This window comes from Homarus americanus, unplaced genomic scaffold (assembly GCF_018991925.1).
Source record: "Homarus americanus isolate GMGI-L3 unplaced genomic scaffold, GMGI_Hamer_2.0 scaffold18703, whole genome shotgun sequence".
In the NCBI taxonomy this organism is placed as follows: domain Eukaryota; kingdom Metazoa; phylum Arthropoda; class Malacostraca; order Decapoda; family Nephropidae; genus Homarus; species Homarus americanus.
The window spans coordinates 10921994-10938805 of NW_024749779.1; the positions used below are offsets into that span (position 1 = coordinate 10921994).

At 39.2% G+C, this 16812-nt stretch overlaps 1 protein-coding gene across 1 annotated transcript in view; it reads left to right on the plus strand.

The window, feature by feature from the left end:
- LOC121853921 overlaps positions 1-16812 on the plus strand; it is a 176975-nt gene that overhangs the window by 109407 nt on the left and 50756 nt on the right. Inside the window, 5 exon segments of the mRNA XM_042348323.1 lie at positions 3811-3885; positions 4426-4503; positions 8985-9059; positions 9256-9321; positions 9706-9774. Of these exon segments, the coding sequence (XP_042204257.1) occupies positions 3811-3885; positions 4426-4503; positions 8985-9059; positions 9256-9321; positions 9706-9774 (363 nt within the window).

Sequence of the window (16812 nt, forward strand, 5' to 3'; positions counted from 1 at the left end):
ACCTGCTGCGGTGTGTTGTGGTCATGCCATCAGGCTGAGTAATCGATGGCACTCCTGTTGCAAGTCAGTATGTGACAGGTCACATTGGGATGTCAATAGAATTGTGTTGCAGGATATTACTGGGTGCAGTAGGCGATATGGTATGCTTGTTGACATGTACAGTAGTGGTATAGGGTATTGTTGTTGCTGTGTTGTGGTATAGGGTATGGTTATTGCTGAGTTGTGGTGTAGGATACGGTTGTGGCTGTGTTGTGGTGTAGGGTATGGTTGTTGCTGTGTTATGGTGTAGTGTACGATTATGGCTGTGTTGTGGTGTAGGATACGGTTGTTGCTGTGTTGTGGTGTAGTGTATGGTTGTTCCTGTGTTGTGGTGTAGTGTATGGTTGTTCCTGTGTTGTGGTATAGGGTACGTTGTGGCTGTGTTGTGGTGTAGGTATGGTTGTGTGTTTTGGTGTTGTTGTTCCTGTGTTGTGTATAGGGTACGGTTGTGGCTGTGTTGTGGTGTAGGGTATGGTTGTCTGTGTTGTGGTTGGGTTGTGGTGTGTTTGGTTGTATGTTGTTCCTGTGTTGTGTATAGGGTATGGTTGTTGTTTGTGGTGTAGGTATGGTTTTTTGTTGTTGTAGTATACGGTTGTTGCTGTGTTGTTGTAGTGAATGGTTGTTCTGTGTTGGAAGGGTTGTGTGTGTTTGGTGTGGGTATGGTTTCTATGTTGTGGTGTAGTATACGGTTGTTGCTGTGTTGTGGTGTAGTGAATGGTTGTTCTTGTTGTGGTATAGGTTGTGGTGTGTTGTGGTGTGGTATGTTGTTCCTGTGTTGTGGTATAGGGTCGTTTGTGGCTGTGTTGTGGTGTAGGGTATGGTTGTTGCTGTGTTGTGGTGTAGTGTACGATTATGGCTGTGTTGTGGTGTAGGATACGGTTGTTGCTGTGTTGTGGTGTAGTGTATGGTTGTTCCTATGTTGTGGTATAGGGAATGTTGTGGCTGTGTTGTGGTGTAGGGTTTGGTTGTTGCTGTGTAGTGAATGGTTGTTGCTGTGTTGTGATGTAGGGTACGGTTGTTGCTGTGTTAAATAATATTAATAATACAAATTAAGGGCTTATTGAAAGAGCATGGCAGCCGGGAGATTGAAAATATACAGCAACATAATTGGGGAATGAACTACTTGATTGACAAGTAATACACAAGTAACATATAATAACTGAATGGTGAGAAGTTTATACTACAGGGCATATCAACGTAGTGACTGCAAAAGGCAAGATTGATTGGGAGTGAATAAACTGATTGATTACGAGTTGTTGATAATTTTCACAATGGTTGGGACTGGGCTGTTCTTATAGGGATCAGTACGTCAGCAATTCGCAGACGAGGGCTCTCGGATGGAAGTAGGGGCGGTTTCGAGGATGGTGTAGAAGCTTTCTCACAAATTTGCAGATGAGGTCGTGGTGATGGTCGAAGAGAATCGAGAGGGTCAGTGTGTTGAGCGCTTCTCGATATGTGGAGTAGGAAGAGGGGAGAATAATCTTGCATGCCCTCTTTTGCACTGTTTCTCGGTGTCTACGTTGTGTGGCATTTACTGTGAGGGAAGACCAGGCAGGTTAGTCATAGGTGAGCTTGGGAAGTATGAATGTTGAGTAAACACTGAGGAGCTCAGGCGAAGGAACTCTGAGGGACTTGAGTCGGCGGAGAAGGTGGAGACGAAAACTGGGGATTTGACAACTTTATTGACGTGTGTTTTCCAATTTAGTTTGTTATCTATAGTGACGCCGAGGAGCTTAGTGGAGTCCACAACCTGGAATGTGTTGGAGCCAAAGTAATGGAAGGAGGTGGTTCAACGTCAGCGGAGAGGTTGATGTGCATAACCATAGTCTTGGCATGGTTGATGGTGACGTGGTTGGGGTGGCCCAATTTTGGAGAGTGTTCAATAGCTCCTGGAGGGCAGTGTAGTCGGGAGCCGAGTTGATGACACTGATCCTAATGGTGGAGTCGTCGACATATTTCCAGCGAGGAGAGGTTTCTTAGGGCCTCATTGATAAGTATGAGGAAGCAGAGCGGTCCCATCTTGGTGCCTTGGGGGACGCCACAGGTGAGTGACTGAAAAGTGGAGACATCCCCTCGGAAGCGTACGACTTGGCGTCGGTAACTAAGGAAGTCTGTATGCCATGGCTTAAGACTTCTTCGAAACCCTAGGTCGATACCTTCGTTTATGATTAAATTGTGGTCGACTAGGTCAAATACGTTGGTGAAGTCATGGAAGGCGACAGCCACAGACGTCTTTCGTTTTTCCAGTGGAAAGGGGCTGGTAGGTAAGTAGGGAGACTGGTTGTGTCAAGCCGGGGGAGCGTCTGGCATATAGTTGCGAAATGGTTGTTTGATTGCTCAGCTGTGTCACCATTAGTGAGATGGCTAAGGAAGGGGAGTGGGTGTTTATTTTTGTATAATCCACAGAGTTCCTTAAACTTACTATGCCACTGACTGATGTTGGTTTGCTTCAGGTGTTGCAACTTGGTTGGGTAGCGGGACTTCTTTGCAGTGCTTATTTCACGGATGACTTGGTTGAGAAGGTGGATGTAGCGGTTGTGGTCATTGAGATAAAAGACGCTGTCTCTGTTGCATAAGTCTTTTGATCCAAGGTGTGATCCAAGGCAAGTTAGCTGGGTATGATCTGACGGACTTCTCGGGGAAGAAGTGGTGGTGAGCTTCCATGGTGGTGGTGGTGTTGATATAATTTATCCATTTGGTGTCCATGTCATCCACGCTAAGTACTTCAGTCCAGGGAAGGTGAACTATCCACTGGCCGAAGAGACGCACTGCTGTGTATGGTCGTTGCTGTGTTGTGGTGTAGAGGTATGGTTGTTGCTGTGTTGTGGTGTAGGATATGGTTGTTGCTGTGTTGTGGTGTAGAATATAGTTGTTGCTGTGTTGTGGTGTAGAGTATGTCTGGATGTTTTGTGGTGTAGGATACGGTTGTTGCTGTGTTGTGGTGTAGGATATGATTGTTGGTGTGTTGTGGTGTAGGATACGGTTGTTGCTGTGTTGTGGTGTAGTGTATGATTGTTGCTGTGTTGTGGTGTTTTGTATGATTGTTGCTAAGTTGTGGTGTAGAGTATGGTTGTTGCTGTATTGTGGTGTAGGATACGGTTGTTGCTGTGTTGTGGTGTAGGATACGGTTGTTGCTGTGTTGTGGTGTAGTGTATGATTGTTGCTGTGTTGTGGTGTTTTGTATGATTGTTGCTAGGTGTAGGAGTATGGTTGTTGCTGTATTGTGGTGTAGGATACGGTTGTTGCTGTGTTGTGGTGTAGGATACGGTTGTTGCTGTGTTGTGGTCTAGGGTATGGTTGTGGCTGTGTTGTGGTGTAGAGTATGGTTGTTGCTGTGTTGTGGTAATAAAAGTACACAACATGATCAAAATACTTTATTTCACAGCGGTGTGTGTAGAAGGAGAGGACATTAGTGTTGTAGAGGAAATTTAGTGGTACAGTGTGGAAATACCGTCAGCCTAAGTGGTTTGTAAACTCTTGCCTCTCAGTAAAATGGATGAGAGGAAGTGCTTGTTATTTGTTGTGATACAGGAGCAAATTCAAGTATAAAGTGCAATTGCGGTAAAATATTTCTGGCATAGATATTATAATTTCCAGATGGTACAGATTTAGGTATAAAGAACAGGGCAGTAACTTTTTGTTGTGCATATTTAGGTATATGTAATACAGATGCAGTAGTGTCTATTTATCTAAGTTGTAAAGTTCAGGGTTTAATACACATGTTGTGGTGTGTTGATTACTGTTGCCTTAGTTAGACTCTTATGTTTACAGAGTGTTGGAAAACATGGGTGAGCTTCACACCATCGAGGTCGGCTCCTTCAAGGGTCTTCACCAGCTCAGGTCTATGTGAGTACCTCCATGTGAACTGGTTAATGTTGTAGATGTATCTAAAGCCCCCCCCCCTTTTTTTTAATATGATATTATAATATAGTTTGCTCTTTAATTCATGAGAAATAATGTATAAAATTTCAAAGCTTTATTCCGTTTAATGCACATTGGATGGAACTGAAGCACAATTATTCTCCTTTTTTTTGTTATCATTCATTCAGTCTTACTGATGCAATATATGTATTCTACAATGTTACTTCCCTTCTACAACAAGATACCAACAATGCGTAAAGTTGTTATCTGGTAGCATTAGGTTGGTAGTTTAACCCACATGTGGTAGAGACGTTCGTATATCTTATTCAACTTTGCCAATATCACACGAAATGAATGTCGTAAGGCTTGTGCGTTATACTGGTCGTGAGTAAAATTAGTCAAAGTTGGACGTGAGTAAAATTAATTTAAACTGGACGTAAATAGATTGATTAAAATAGGATATACCAGGACCCAGAAAGTTCCGTAACACTTAGTAACACTAGTCTTATCTGTCCCTCCTGCCAGATACATCCACTTAGCTCCACAGCTAAAGACGATGCCAAACCTCACCTTCGCGGAAGACAACAAGAACCTAAAGAGCCTGTGAGTTGTAGTATTTTTGTTGTCGTTGTTGAGTTCGGTATTGATGTTTATGTTGTTATACTGTTGTTGTTTTACGTTTCTCTGCGTTTATGTTATATATATATATATATATATATATATATATATATATATATATATATATATATATATATATATATATATATATATGCAAGTAAATCACTGTAGGTGTGTGATATAGGTATAGCTGATAACCACAAGGAAAGAAAAAACAAAGTTCCCAAGCTTTCGGGTACTTACCCTGAAGATGTGAATTACACGAAAGCGCTTGGGAACTTTGTTTTTCTTTTCTTTCCTTGTGGTTATCAGCATATATATATATATATATATATATATATATATATATATATATATATATATATATATATATATATATATATATATATATCTATATATATATATATATCTATATATATCTATATATATATATATATATATATATATATATATATATATATATATATATATATATATATATATATATATATATATATATGTAAATCACTGTAGGTTCGCGTGATCCAAGTATATGCTGATAACCACAAGGAAACAAGAAAACACGAAGTTCCCAAGCGCTTTTGTATTCATCTAGATCAAGTCCTCTGGGAAAATCAATGTTCTGGTCATGAGCAGTGACCCAACCCTTACTAATGTTTTTTATTAAACAAATATTGACCATGCCATCTCTACATAGCAGCCAGTAGTCAGGTCATAGTAAATTTTTTTATTTAGAAAATTAGTAGGGGTTGGGTCACTGCCTTATGACCAGAACATTGGGGACACCTGCTTTTCCTCGAGGGACTTGATCTCACCTCCTATGTATATATTAGTTTTCAAGCATTACCCTTAGTCTGTAATATCTCTCGAAGTATATATATATACATACATATATATATATATATATATATATATATATATATATATATATATATATATATATATATATATATATATATATATATTTCATTAGTCCAAATAGGACACGGATTTCAACATATAATCAATAAGCTCACCAGCCAGACTCGAACCTCGACCCTACTCAGACCACATAAGTGGCATGGGCAATCACCAATTGAGGTTCACTGCGCCATAATCATGATGAACAAGCTTCCTGTGAAATATAACAAAGTCTCGGATTGCTTTTGGTGTCCTTGTGGCGTGGTTGGTAGCACTCCTGGTCACAGTGTTTTAGGTTGAGGTTCGAGTCCTGGCTGGTGAGTTTGTTGAATATATATATATATATATATATATATATATATATATACATTTATATATATATATATATATATATATAATATATATATATAATATATATATATATATATATATATATATATATATATATATATATATATATATATATATATATATATATACAGGGTGATTCAACAAAGAGTACATTAAAGGATGAAATCCTTGGATAATTCTAAACCACAATGTCTCTTTGGGTAAATGTCAGGTTCTGCATAGTTTCCTTGTTACAATACATATAATATGTTGTATTAATGAGAGTGAATTTGAAGTGAAACTCCTCCTGTAACTGCCTTTATGTCATTCGGTTGTACACGGTCCCTGTCTCATTGCACCTGTGTCAGCTTATCTGTATCATGCTGTACATAAGACATCTGTGAATAAATTATTGCAAAAACCTACAGGGATATCAAAACAAATTAACTCTCATGAATACAAAATCTTAAATGTATTGTAACATGGAAACTATACAGAATCTGACATTTTACCATAGAGACATTGTGGTTTAGAATTATCCAGGGATTATATCCTCAAATTGAATGTACTCTTTGCTGAATCACCCTGTATTACAGTAAGCAAAACAACTATCTGCGCAGGTGAGGGTCGATATGTCGAAATTTTATGTGTGACTGGTGACAGCCCTTATATACTAATGTTTATGGTCTTATATTGTTTCCCACAGAGTATGCACAGATAGTTGTTTTAGCTACTTTACATGTATATATATATATATATATATATATATATATATATATATATATATATATATATATATATATATATTATGCTGATAACCACAAGGAAAGAAGAAAACACGAAGTTCCCAAGCGCTTTCCTGTAATTCACATCTTCAGGGGTGAGTACAGACTAAAGAGAAATACAAACCAAGGTGTATATTAGATTTTCACTGCCCCTAGTGTATATATACAGAGGAGGGTGAGACCAGGTCCACAATGGTCAGGTATTAGGTAATGACCTTACTAATCTTTAAATAGCACACAACGGTTGGTGGTCAGGCGACCCGACCTTCTCATCTGGTTACAAATCTTCTTAATTACAAAATTGTCCAGCTTGTACATGCCGTTACTCAAATTCATTAGCTCAGTTGGGTCAATCCCTTATAAACTATCTAAATGGTTAGTTTCTTTACTAAATCCCCTAGTTGGCAACATTTCTAACTCCAACATCAAGAATAATATGGATTTGGTTGATAAACTCAATAACTTACACATTAATTATGATTTTAAACTGGTCAGTTTTGATGTAACATCACTCTTTACAAAGGTCCCAGTTGATGATTTTCTAGAGTTCCTCATAGATTCCCTGGATGATATTTCACTGCCCGTCTCGAAAGACGACTTCATCGAACTCATCAAACTATGTATTAAGGATTGCAAATTGAATTCAATGGAGAATATTATGCTCAAAAATTTGGTATGGCAATGGGTAATCCACTCTCACCTGTATTAAGCAACCTATATATGGAATTCTTTGAAAAGAAACTATTAAGTAATATTTTACCACCTTCAGCAGTCTGGTTTAGATATGTTGATGATGTATTATGTCTCTGGCCATGTAATGAGGACCTAAAAGCTTTCCTGCCAACTTAACAACTTAGCCCCCTGATCAAATTCACTGTGGAATTAGAGCAAGACTGTAAATTGCCATTCCTAGACTGTCTGATACACAGAATAGGTAACACTTTTAAGTTCAGTATTTATAGAAAACCAACTAATGTGTGTTCATACATTCATTATTATTCTGCCCACCATAATAAAGTCAAACAGTCAGTATTTTCAACAATGTTTTTACGTGCCTTGAGAATTTGCAGTCCGGAATTCATTGATGAGGAATACAAATATATATATATAATATTGGCTCAAACCTTAAATACCCTAGATCTTTCATAGACAAATGCCTAAACATTACTAAGAAAACTTTTTATAGAACTGATCCCAAGCCCACCCATGACCATAAGAATATCTTAATATTACCATTTCACTAAAAATTTCACACATTCCTTCACAACTAAAACCTGAACGTCAATGTGACATTTAAAAACTCATGCACTGTTAAACAAATGTTAATCAAGAACTCCCCAACAACACAATTGGTTGCATTTATAAAGTTCCTTGCAAGGAATGTAATATGTTTTACTTAGGCCAGACAGGTAAAGATCTTGCAACTAGAATTAAACAACACAAATACAGTGTTAGATTAGCCAGAATCCAATGCTCTGTTTGTTCATTTGAGGGATAACAAGCATTGCATTGACTGATAATGCCTCAATATTACCATGTAATTCAATTGATAGTAGGAACATCATAGAATCTAGTTTATTAAACATACCGAATCATTCAACATGAATTTGAGTAACGGCATGTACAAGCTAGACAATTTTGTAATTAAGAAGATTTGTAACCAGGTGAGAAGGTCAGTACCTGACCATCTGACCTGACCACCAACCGTTGTGTGCTATTTAAAGATTAGTAGGGTCATTACCTAATACCTGACCATTGTGGACCTGGTCTCACCCTCCTCTGTATATATACACCTTGGTTTGTATTTCTCTTTAGTCTGTACTCACCCTGAAGATGTGAATTACACGAAAGCGTTTGGGAACTTCGTGTTTTCTTCCTTTCCTTGTGGTTATCAGTATACCTAGATCACGCACCTACAGTGATTTATTGCATATATATATATATATATATATATATATATATTATATATATATATATATATATATATATATATATATATATATATATATATATATATAATGCATACGTTGTAGGATAACTAAATACAGTTTTAAATATAATAGCTTGTTGTATTGGATCACATAGAGATTAGCCCTCACCCACCAGCTTATTTCATCTGATAAGTAAACATCTTAACCCTAACCTAACCTAACATACATAACCTACCTAATCAAAACTAACCTAACCCTTGAGGTAGCATTAAGGTAATTAAACATCAGGTAAAATAAGTTAGAGGGGTTAATCTGCGTCTGAACTGTTTTACCTATGCAAGTAGACCTTTTCTTCTGTGTAAGTTGTTTTAATGTCTATCTCGATTTACTTTTCGGTTTATGTAAATATATACTATATATATATGTTCCTTACCTCATATGTAACCTATAAAAGGGATTCATTCAGATTGAAAAAAAATACATTTACATCAAATCTACAAGGGAGTTTTTTTTCCGCCAGGCGAATCACCAACTCAGGCCTGGAGATGATTCCCAATATGAAGTTCATCGGACACGCGGAAATAATCAAGATGATGTAAGTATCAGTAAAGTAGCAACTGCCAGGCTCCTTTCTCCTATGGTAATTTGTGTGGTGAAAGTTTTTCCAGTAAGTTTTGCCCGGTGGAAATTTTTTCGGCGAGAGTTTTGACCAATGAAATATTTTTTCAATAAGGATCATACTATATTAGTATACTTTTGTTTATATAAAGAACTTTCTCGTCCTCACACAGAGAGCTGGACAGTAATCGCATCAAAAAGGTTCACACCAATTCTCTGGAGGTCCGGGTAGACCAGCTGTAAGTACACTGAGCAGCTATCAATTTAAAATTTGAAATTTTAGCCAGAAGTATATCACAAGTACATATTTATTGATATATATTGATAATGATATTGAAACAGTTTAGTTAGTCAGAAAAACACATATAGAACATATACAAATAATTCCCTTGAGGTACAGTGTGAATATATATTACAAGTACGGTAATTCCTAAGTGGTACAAATTTAGTAATATAAAAACAGGTACATTAATTTTTATGTAGAACAGATTTAGGTAAAAAGTACAGATAAAGATTTTGATGCAATGTAATAGTAATCTGGTGTGATATAGATAGTACAGTATTATAGGTAATGTAATGTCACTTATACCATCCAACTATACCTAACCTGTCTCTCATTCCAGTTCACTGAATTATAACCTGATCGAGAGTGTTGAGAGGGAGGCATTTGCTGGGTCAAAAATTGGAAAACTGTGAGTAGAAACATCACATGTCTTGGCTCTCTCTCTCTCTCTCTCTCTCTCTCCATGCATACATATATATATAGATAAATAGTCCTAAGTATACTTATACATAGAGAGGGAAAATAAATAAATATACATGTATTAAAAAGATATAGAAGGAGAGAGAAGTAATGTAGGCCCAAGGTGGGTGGACACGTGGCGGGCGAGCACGGGCGGGTGGGCTTGGGGCGGGTGGGCTTGGGGTGGGGTGAGCACGGGGCAGGTGAGTATGGGCCGGTAGTAGTGCAGGGCGAGTGAGCACGGGTGGGTATCAATACGGGGCGGGTGAGCACGGGGCAAGGAGAAGTACGGGCGGGTGAGTACGGAGCGGTAGCAGTTCGGGGCGGGGAGCATCACGAGGCCAGTGAGCACGGGGCGGGTGAGCATGGGGCCGGTAGCAGTACAGGGGCGGTGAGCACGAGGCGATGGAGTGCGGGCGGATGAATACATGATAGGTGTAAACGGGGGCGAGCACGGGCGGGTGAGCATGAGGCGGGTGAGCATGTGGCGGGTGAGCAGGGGGTGGCTGAGCACGGGATGGTTATGCATGAGGCTTGTGACCGTGAGAAGGGTGAGCATGAGGCAGGTGAGCACAGGTGGGTGAGCATGGGGTGGTGGTCATGGGGCGGGTCAGTCTGGGATGCTGAGTGAGCATGTCTCGTCAGCCGGAAGAAGAGGACGCCGCTGGCTCAAGCTCCTGCCTCACTGGTCTTGAGTGACGGTCGACTGAGCTGTTGGAGGATAAAGGGGTACTAGGTGGGCTAAAGGGGGTATCAAAGGGGTTAAGTGGGTACCAACCTGTGGTGTAATGGTCAGCATACTCGCCTCGCAAGCGAGCGGACCCGGGTTCGATTTCGGACGGGATGAAACTATGGGCAAGTTTATTTACGACATTTGCCTGTGTCTACCCAGCAGTATTGTGAATCTGGATGTTAATCGATTTGCGGATCATGTTCCGAGGTAATGATTAGCCAGTGCAGTTGGAGAGTTCTCTGGTCTTCTCGGACTATTCTTTGACACTGGGTCATGCAACTCGTTAACTCAGAGTGTGGTTGTTGTGTTGGCGACAGCTTGTACACCTTAAACAAATTCACACCTCGGTTGCCGTTGGGTCAGCCATCCTCGTTACACGAGGAGGGAGAAAGGGGGCACCAGGAAAGCTAAGGGGAAATCATGAGGGGTTAAGGGGGGTACCAGGGGGGGGGGGCTAAGAGGCACTAGGCCTAGATCAGATAGTCCGATTTAATTAACAAAGAAAAAAAAGAAATAGAGAATCGTTGTTGGTGAATTTGCTTGAGCTTGTAAACTCTCGAGGCTGAGTAGAATAAAATTCCCTTAAGTTATCTTAGAAGGAGAAACTGTCATAATAATAATAAAAAAGAATAAAGTGAAATATCTGTATAAGCATCATAATGTACTGTTATTGTTTACATTTCGAGTGTGTAATATTCACACGTCTGTGTTTTTAGGATGGAAGATTATTACGTTTTGCTTTTCATTGAGTGTATAAGGGTGAATAAGTAATGAATTATTGTACACTGAAATCATCATAAAAACAGATTTGTATAAATTTTTGTCCTGCAGTTTATTCGATTTCTGAAGTATTACATAACTGTACACAGATGGAATCTTTATATTATCAGCCATAAAATTCTTGCCGAAATATAAAGAAAAACATATAAGTTCGTTCCAAAATGTGACATGTTTGACGAGGGGGTAATCCTATTATCACGGACATACAGCTCAGTAATCATTTTAATATGATAAACCTCGTTGACAGCTTTCATAATTTACATAATATATTAACATAAATTTCAATAACTTAAGCAAGAAATATATTATATAATATGTGATCTTAGAATGTCAATCAAATTGTTATTACAGAATCAATAAGTCATTCCAATACACGCTAAGATACCCAACCAGACACCTTCATGTTCAATGGCTCAGTGACAACTACATTAAGCTCAGTAATTAAGCTGGACCTGACTTAAAACTGAGTCGAAACTTTGTTAAGCTTGACCTTGGAGATGTCTTGACCCAGAAAGCAACGTAACCATTAGTAAAGAAAGCCATATCTTCTCCTGCCAGATACATCCACTCGGCTCCATTGCTTACGACGAAGTCAATCCATGCCACTCAAGGGCCAGATGCAATATTACGACTCAGTAGTGGCTTTGTAGTGATGATAATTACTTAACGCTCCAACAGATATATTTCTCTCGATATTTTAATTTTTAATGAGAATTGTATGTACTAACCTAACATATCTAATCTAACCTAATTATACCTAGCCTAACCAAAACCTAACCTATCCTAATTTAACCTAGCTTAATGAAATCTTAACCCAACCTAATTTAACGTAGCCTGACCAGGACCGTGCCTAGCCTAACACTAACCAATCTAACATAATTTAATTTAACGTACAATGCCTTCGCCTTTCCTTGCTTTTTGGGGTGGGGAGGGGTGGGGGTTCCAAAGAGATGACTGCCCATTAGGGACAGTGTGGATACAGCACACTATATACTAAGCCTTCGGTACACAAGGGGGCAGCATGGCCAGTACTACACTCGACCGCTTTCACTTCCCCAAGTTGTAAACTTAGGTACCCGTTTACAGCTGGGTGAAACTGAGTGCCCAGTAATCGAACCACCAAGCCTCTTAACAGGAGCCGATCGCTGTATCCACTCGACCGCCACGCTCCTTTCTTAACTTAATTTGACTAAAAATGCTTTAACCTAACCTAACTTAACCTTACCTGGTCCAAGAAGATGGTGAATGAATTGTGCATTTTAGAAAACACGCATAAAATGTTCGAGAAGAAAGTCTTTTAAGAGCAGAATAAAAATAGATATAGGGCTACTTGAAAAAAATCCAAGATGGCCACCATTTTATCAGAAGTTCCCTGAAGTATTCTGTATAAACTGTAGATTGTGTGTTAAATGAATGAAACACTTACATTTAAAGCCAGACGTGAGTTGGCTGTTTTAACTTTCGTGTAGTCTTTACGTGAAGGAAATTTCCAGCTGTACAAGGATGCTTTAACAAAAATCGTTCCATGGTGTTTTGGTTTTAGTTTGTCCACACTTTTCTCGTTCGCTACCAGTTCATTTGGCCCAGGAGTTCGTAGTACATAAATCGCGAAGAGCATTTTCTGGAATTCCAATTGATCATGCTGGCTGAAAACTGTTCGGAATTACTTCGATGGATGGTTTCTGGACGAGAAATAGCAATGATGATTGGTGAGTCTGAGGCTCCACAGGAAACTCATCACTCAAAGACACTGAGTATACTCAACACCACGAACAGGGTAAAATTATTCAGAGCACATTTGAGAAACAGGTAACAGCACTGCATACTATAATTGACAAATGGGAAATTCATTTATGGAATAAATCCAGGTTCTGTTGGTGTTAGGCACACAAGATATTGCTGACCAGAAAGTGATAGATACCATACAGAAAATAGAGCAGGTTGGAAAATTGAATTTCGTATGTCTTGTGGAAGATCGAATCATTAAGAGAACTAAATCCCTCTTTGATCCAATTTGCAAGAACCGATTACCACTCTTCAACTGCCCACCCCAAGAATTGTGTCAAAGGATAAGCAAAAGATCGACTCGCCCAAGAAAAACGGTGCCCTCTTCTCACAGATTTATTTATGTATCTTGCCAGATTCGGGATGGTAGTCGTGAAGAGTTTTTCTGTCATGAGAACCAGTCGTTACCACTATCAGTGTCGCAATTTGGAGAGTTACGACCAGGAAAAAAATCTGATCCTGTGCAATTCATGGAAAACTTGGTGGCAAACCCTCAGATACCACATGATATCAAAGTTCTGCTTCTCGATAGAGCTGTTGCTGTGAACTTTTTAAAAACCAGGTGTTTGCAAAACTTTTCTTGAATATGGAAAACATGTCTTTATGAAATACTGTACTTGATGTCACAGCTGTAGAATGTGAGCAAGAGACTTGATATCATCTGGGATGGATATATCCCTGATAGCTTGGAAGAATGTGCCATTGTGCCAGGAGAAAACGAGGGAGGGGTGTCCGAAGGCGAGTTCATCCAGAAAATAGGATTCCCGGAATGCATTTCTCAGGGAGGATGAAAACAAAGAAGAGTTTTATCACTTTCTAGCAGGTCTGTCCAAGACATTACGCTGTGGAGACAAGCAAGTAGTCCCAACGCAGGGAAATATTATTTTTTGCAGCCCAGATATGGATTCCAGCAATTTGTCTCCATGTTCACATGAAGAAGCAGATAGCAGTCTTCTCCTTCATGCAGCTGAATGTGCAAAACTCGGCTGTTGTGGACACAGATATGATCGTCATAGCTGTTTCCATGTTTTAACATCTGGGCATCAGCGAGCTTTGGGTTTCGTTTGGAATTTGCAAGAATTTCAAATATGTACTAGTCCTGTACCTGTCTTATGAAATAATTGAACCTGCAAGAGCAAGATCATTTACTGCATATCATGCCTCTACGGAATGTGATCAGGCATCATTTTCTGCAGACAGGGGCAAACACATTGCATGGACGACATGGAAAGCTTATAATGAGGTCACTACAGCATTTTTGGCATTGAGCTTTAAGCCAACTAAAGACCAAGTTGAAGAGATTATGTTTGCTAAAGAGCGCTTTGTTGTTCTAATGTAAAACAGAACGAGAACCTGTATGACTGCCAATGAAGCACCGAAGGACCTGTTCACCAGAAGAGGAAGAAGTATGGATGCCTGCCAACCACCAATATATGCAGCTATAGTTGAACACACTAAGAGGGCGGCATACCAAGCTGGTTATTGTTGGGGTCAGTCACTCACACTAGACCCTGCTTTACTTTCTATAGCCGATTATGGAGGGGTCAGATAGGACAAAGTGCAATGGCAGCCTCTGTGATCAGTGATAGTAGAAGTATCCAGTTATATAAGGATTTAATTATATGTGGATGTCAATCAGAAAAATGTTGCAGAAAGGCGCTCCAAATGTGTAAACGCAAACGTAGAATGTATTAACACGTGTAAATGAACTGGTGACTGTGATCGGTATTAGTTACAAAGTGGGTAGACGAGAAACATTTTGTTTGATACACTTATATGCCTACAGTTGCATTCATGAATTCATTACCTAACCTAACCTAACCTAACCTGCAACAGTGCGTACAACACATCGTAATAATAAAGCAGACATAAGAACATATGAACATAAGAATGGAGGAAACTGCAGCAGACCTATAGGCCCATACTGGGCAGTCCCATTTACACCCAACCCCTATTGCTCATATATCCATCCAACCTATGTTTGAAGCTATCCAGCGTATTCGAGTTAATGATGGATGATATTTGGTAACTTGTTCCAGTCGTCCACTACTCTATTTCCAAACCAATGTTTACCTATTTCGCACAGAATCTAAATTTGTCTAATTTAAAACCATTGTTACGAGTTCGCTCCTGGTTGGATAGTTTGAGTACCTTTGTAATGTCCCCTTTGTTCAGCCCTGACTTCCATTTATACACCTCGATCATGTCGCCCCTCACTCTACGTCTCTCGAGGGAGTGCAAATTAAGATGCTTTAACCTGTCTCTGTACTCAAGGTTCCTAATGCCCGGGATTAGTCTTGTCATTCTCCATTATGTAATACCGTGACCAGAATTGAACTGCCTAATCAAAGTGAGGTCTCACAAGAAAAAGATATAGTTTTAAGATGACCTCGCTAGTCTTGTAACTAACACTCCTTTGTATGAACCCAAGTACTTTATTAGCTTTGTTTCGAGCAAATACACTTTGTTTACTTGGCTTAAGATTCCTACTTATCATTACTCCTAAATCTCTCTCGCAGTCGGATTTCTCAATAACATCGTTGTTCATCTGGTATCTGGTTTCCCTGTTTACATCTCCTATACTGAGTACTTTACATTTGTCCATTTGAATTTCATGCCATTTTCAGACCATTCGAAAAATTTGTTTAGATCTTCCTGTAGTTTTGCGGAGTCCTCGTCAGATTTAATAACACGTCCTATTTTAGTGTCATCAGCAAATTTACTTATGTTGCTGTCTATGCCGATATCTATGTCGTTTATGTATATAATAAATAATAATGGTCCAAGTACTGAGCCTTGCGGAACTCCACTAGTGACGTTGCTCCATTGGGATTTAGTGCCGTTAATGCTCACTCGCTGTTTTCTGTCCTGTAACCACGCCCTAATCCATTTTAGAATATCACCTTTAATGCCATGAGCCTCCACTTTTCTTATTAGTCTTTCGTGGTGGACTCTGTCGAAGGCTTTGCTAAAGTCGAGATGTACCACATCATAATTGTGCCCCTCGTCCACTGATTCGAAAACTGATGAAAGGAATGTTAATAGATTAGTTAGACATGAACGCCCACTTGTGAAGCCATGTTGGGAATCATTGATCAACTTGTGTAAATAATGCATCCAGTATAAAATTGTCCAAGATTTAAGATGCACATAAAAAATTTATTAAACACGAATACACACACACACACACACACACACACACACACACACACACACACACACACACACACACACACACACACGCACTTGACAGCCGTGAAATTACAACAATCAACATTACGTCAACTCATAACCACAAAACAACAACCTATCTGGGTTTTTTATCCAAGCCTCGTACTGTGTCGCCATAAGCTAGTGTCTTTCCCCTCGTCTGACACTAATGAAGAAATTTTTTCTCTCTCTGTCCAGTGACTTTTTCCTTATTTCGGTGGTAATTGACCCACTTAGCCAACACTAGCCATTATGGAGGTGAAGGCCCAGGACTTGAGTGATATAAATATGTCTTTCTCTTGTTGGAAGTTTCTATGTCTCCTGTTAAGTTTCTCTGTCTGCCTGTTTGTCTGTCTCTCACTATATATGATTTTTTGTTTCTATCTTTCTATATTTCCCTTAATGCCGATCTCTCTCTTTTTATATTATTTTTGTTGTCTATTCCCGTCATTTTTCTCCTTTCCTTTTTCCTCTGTCTCT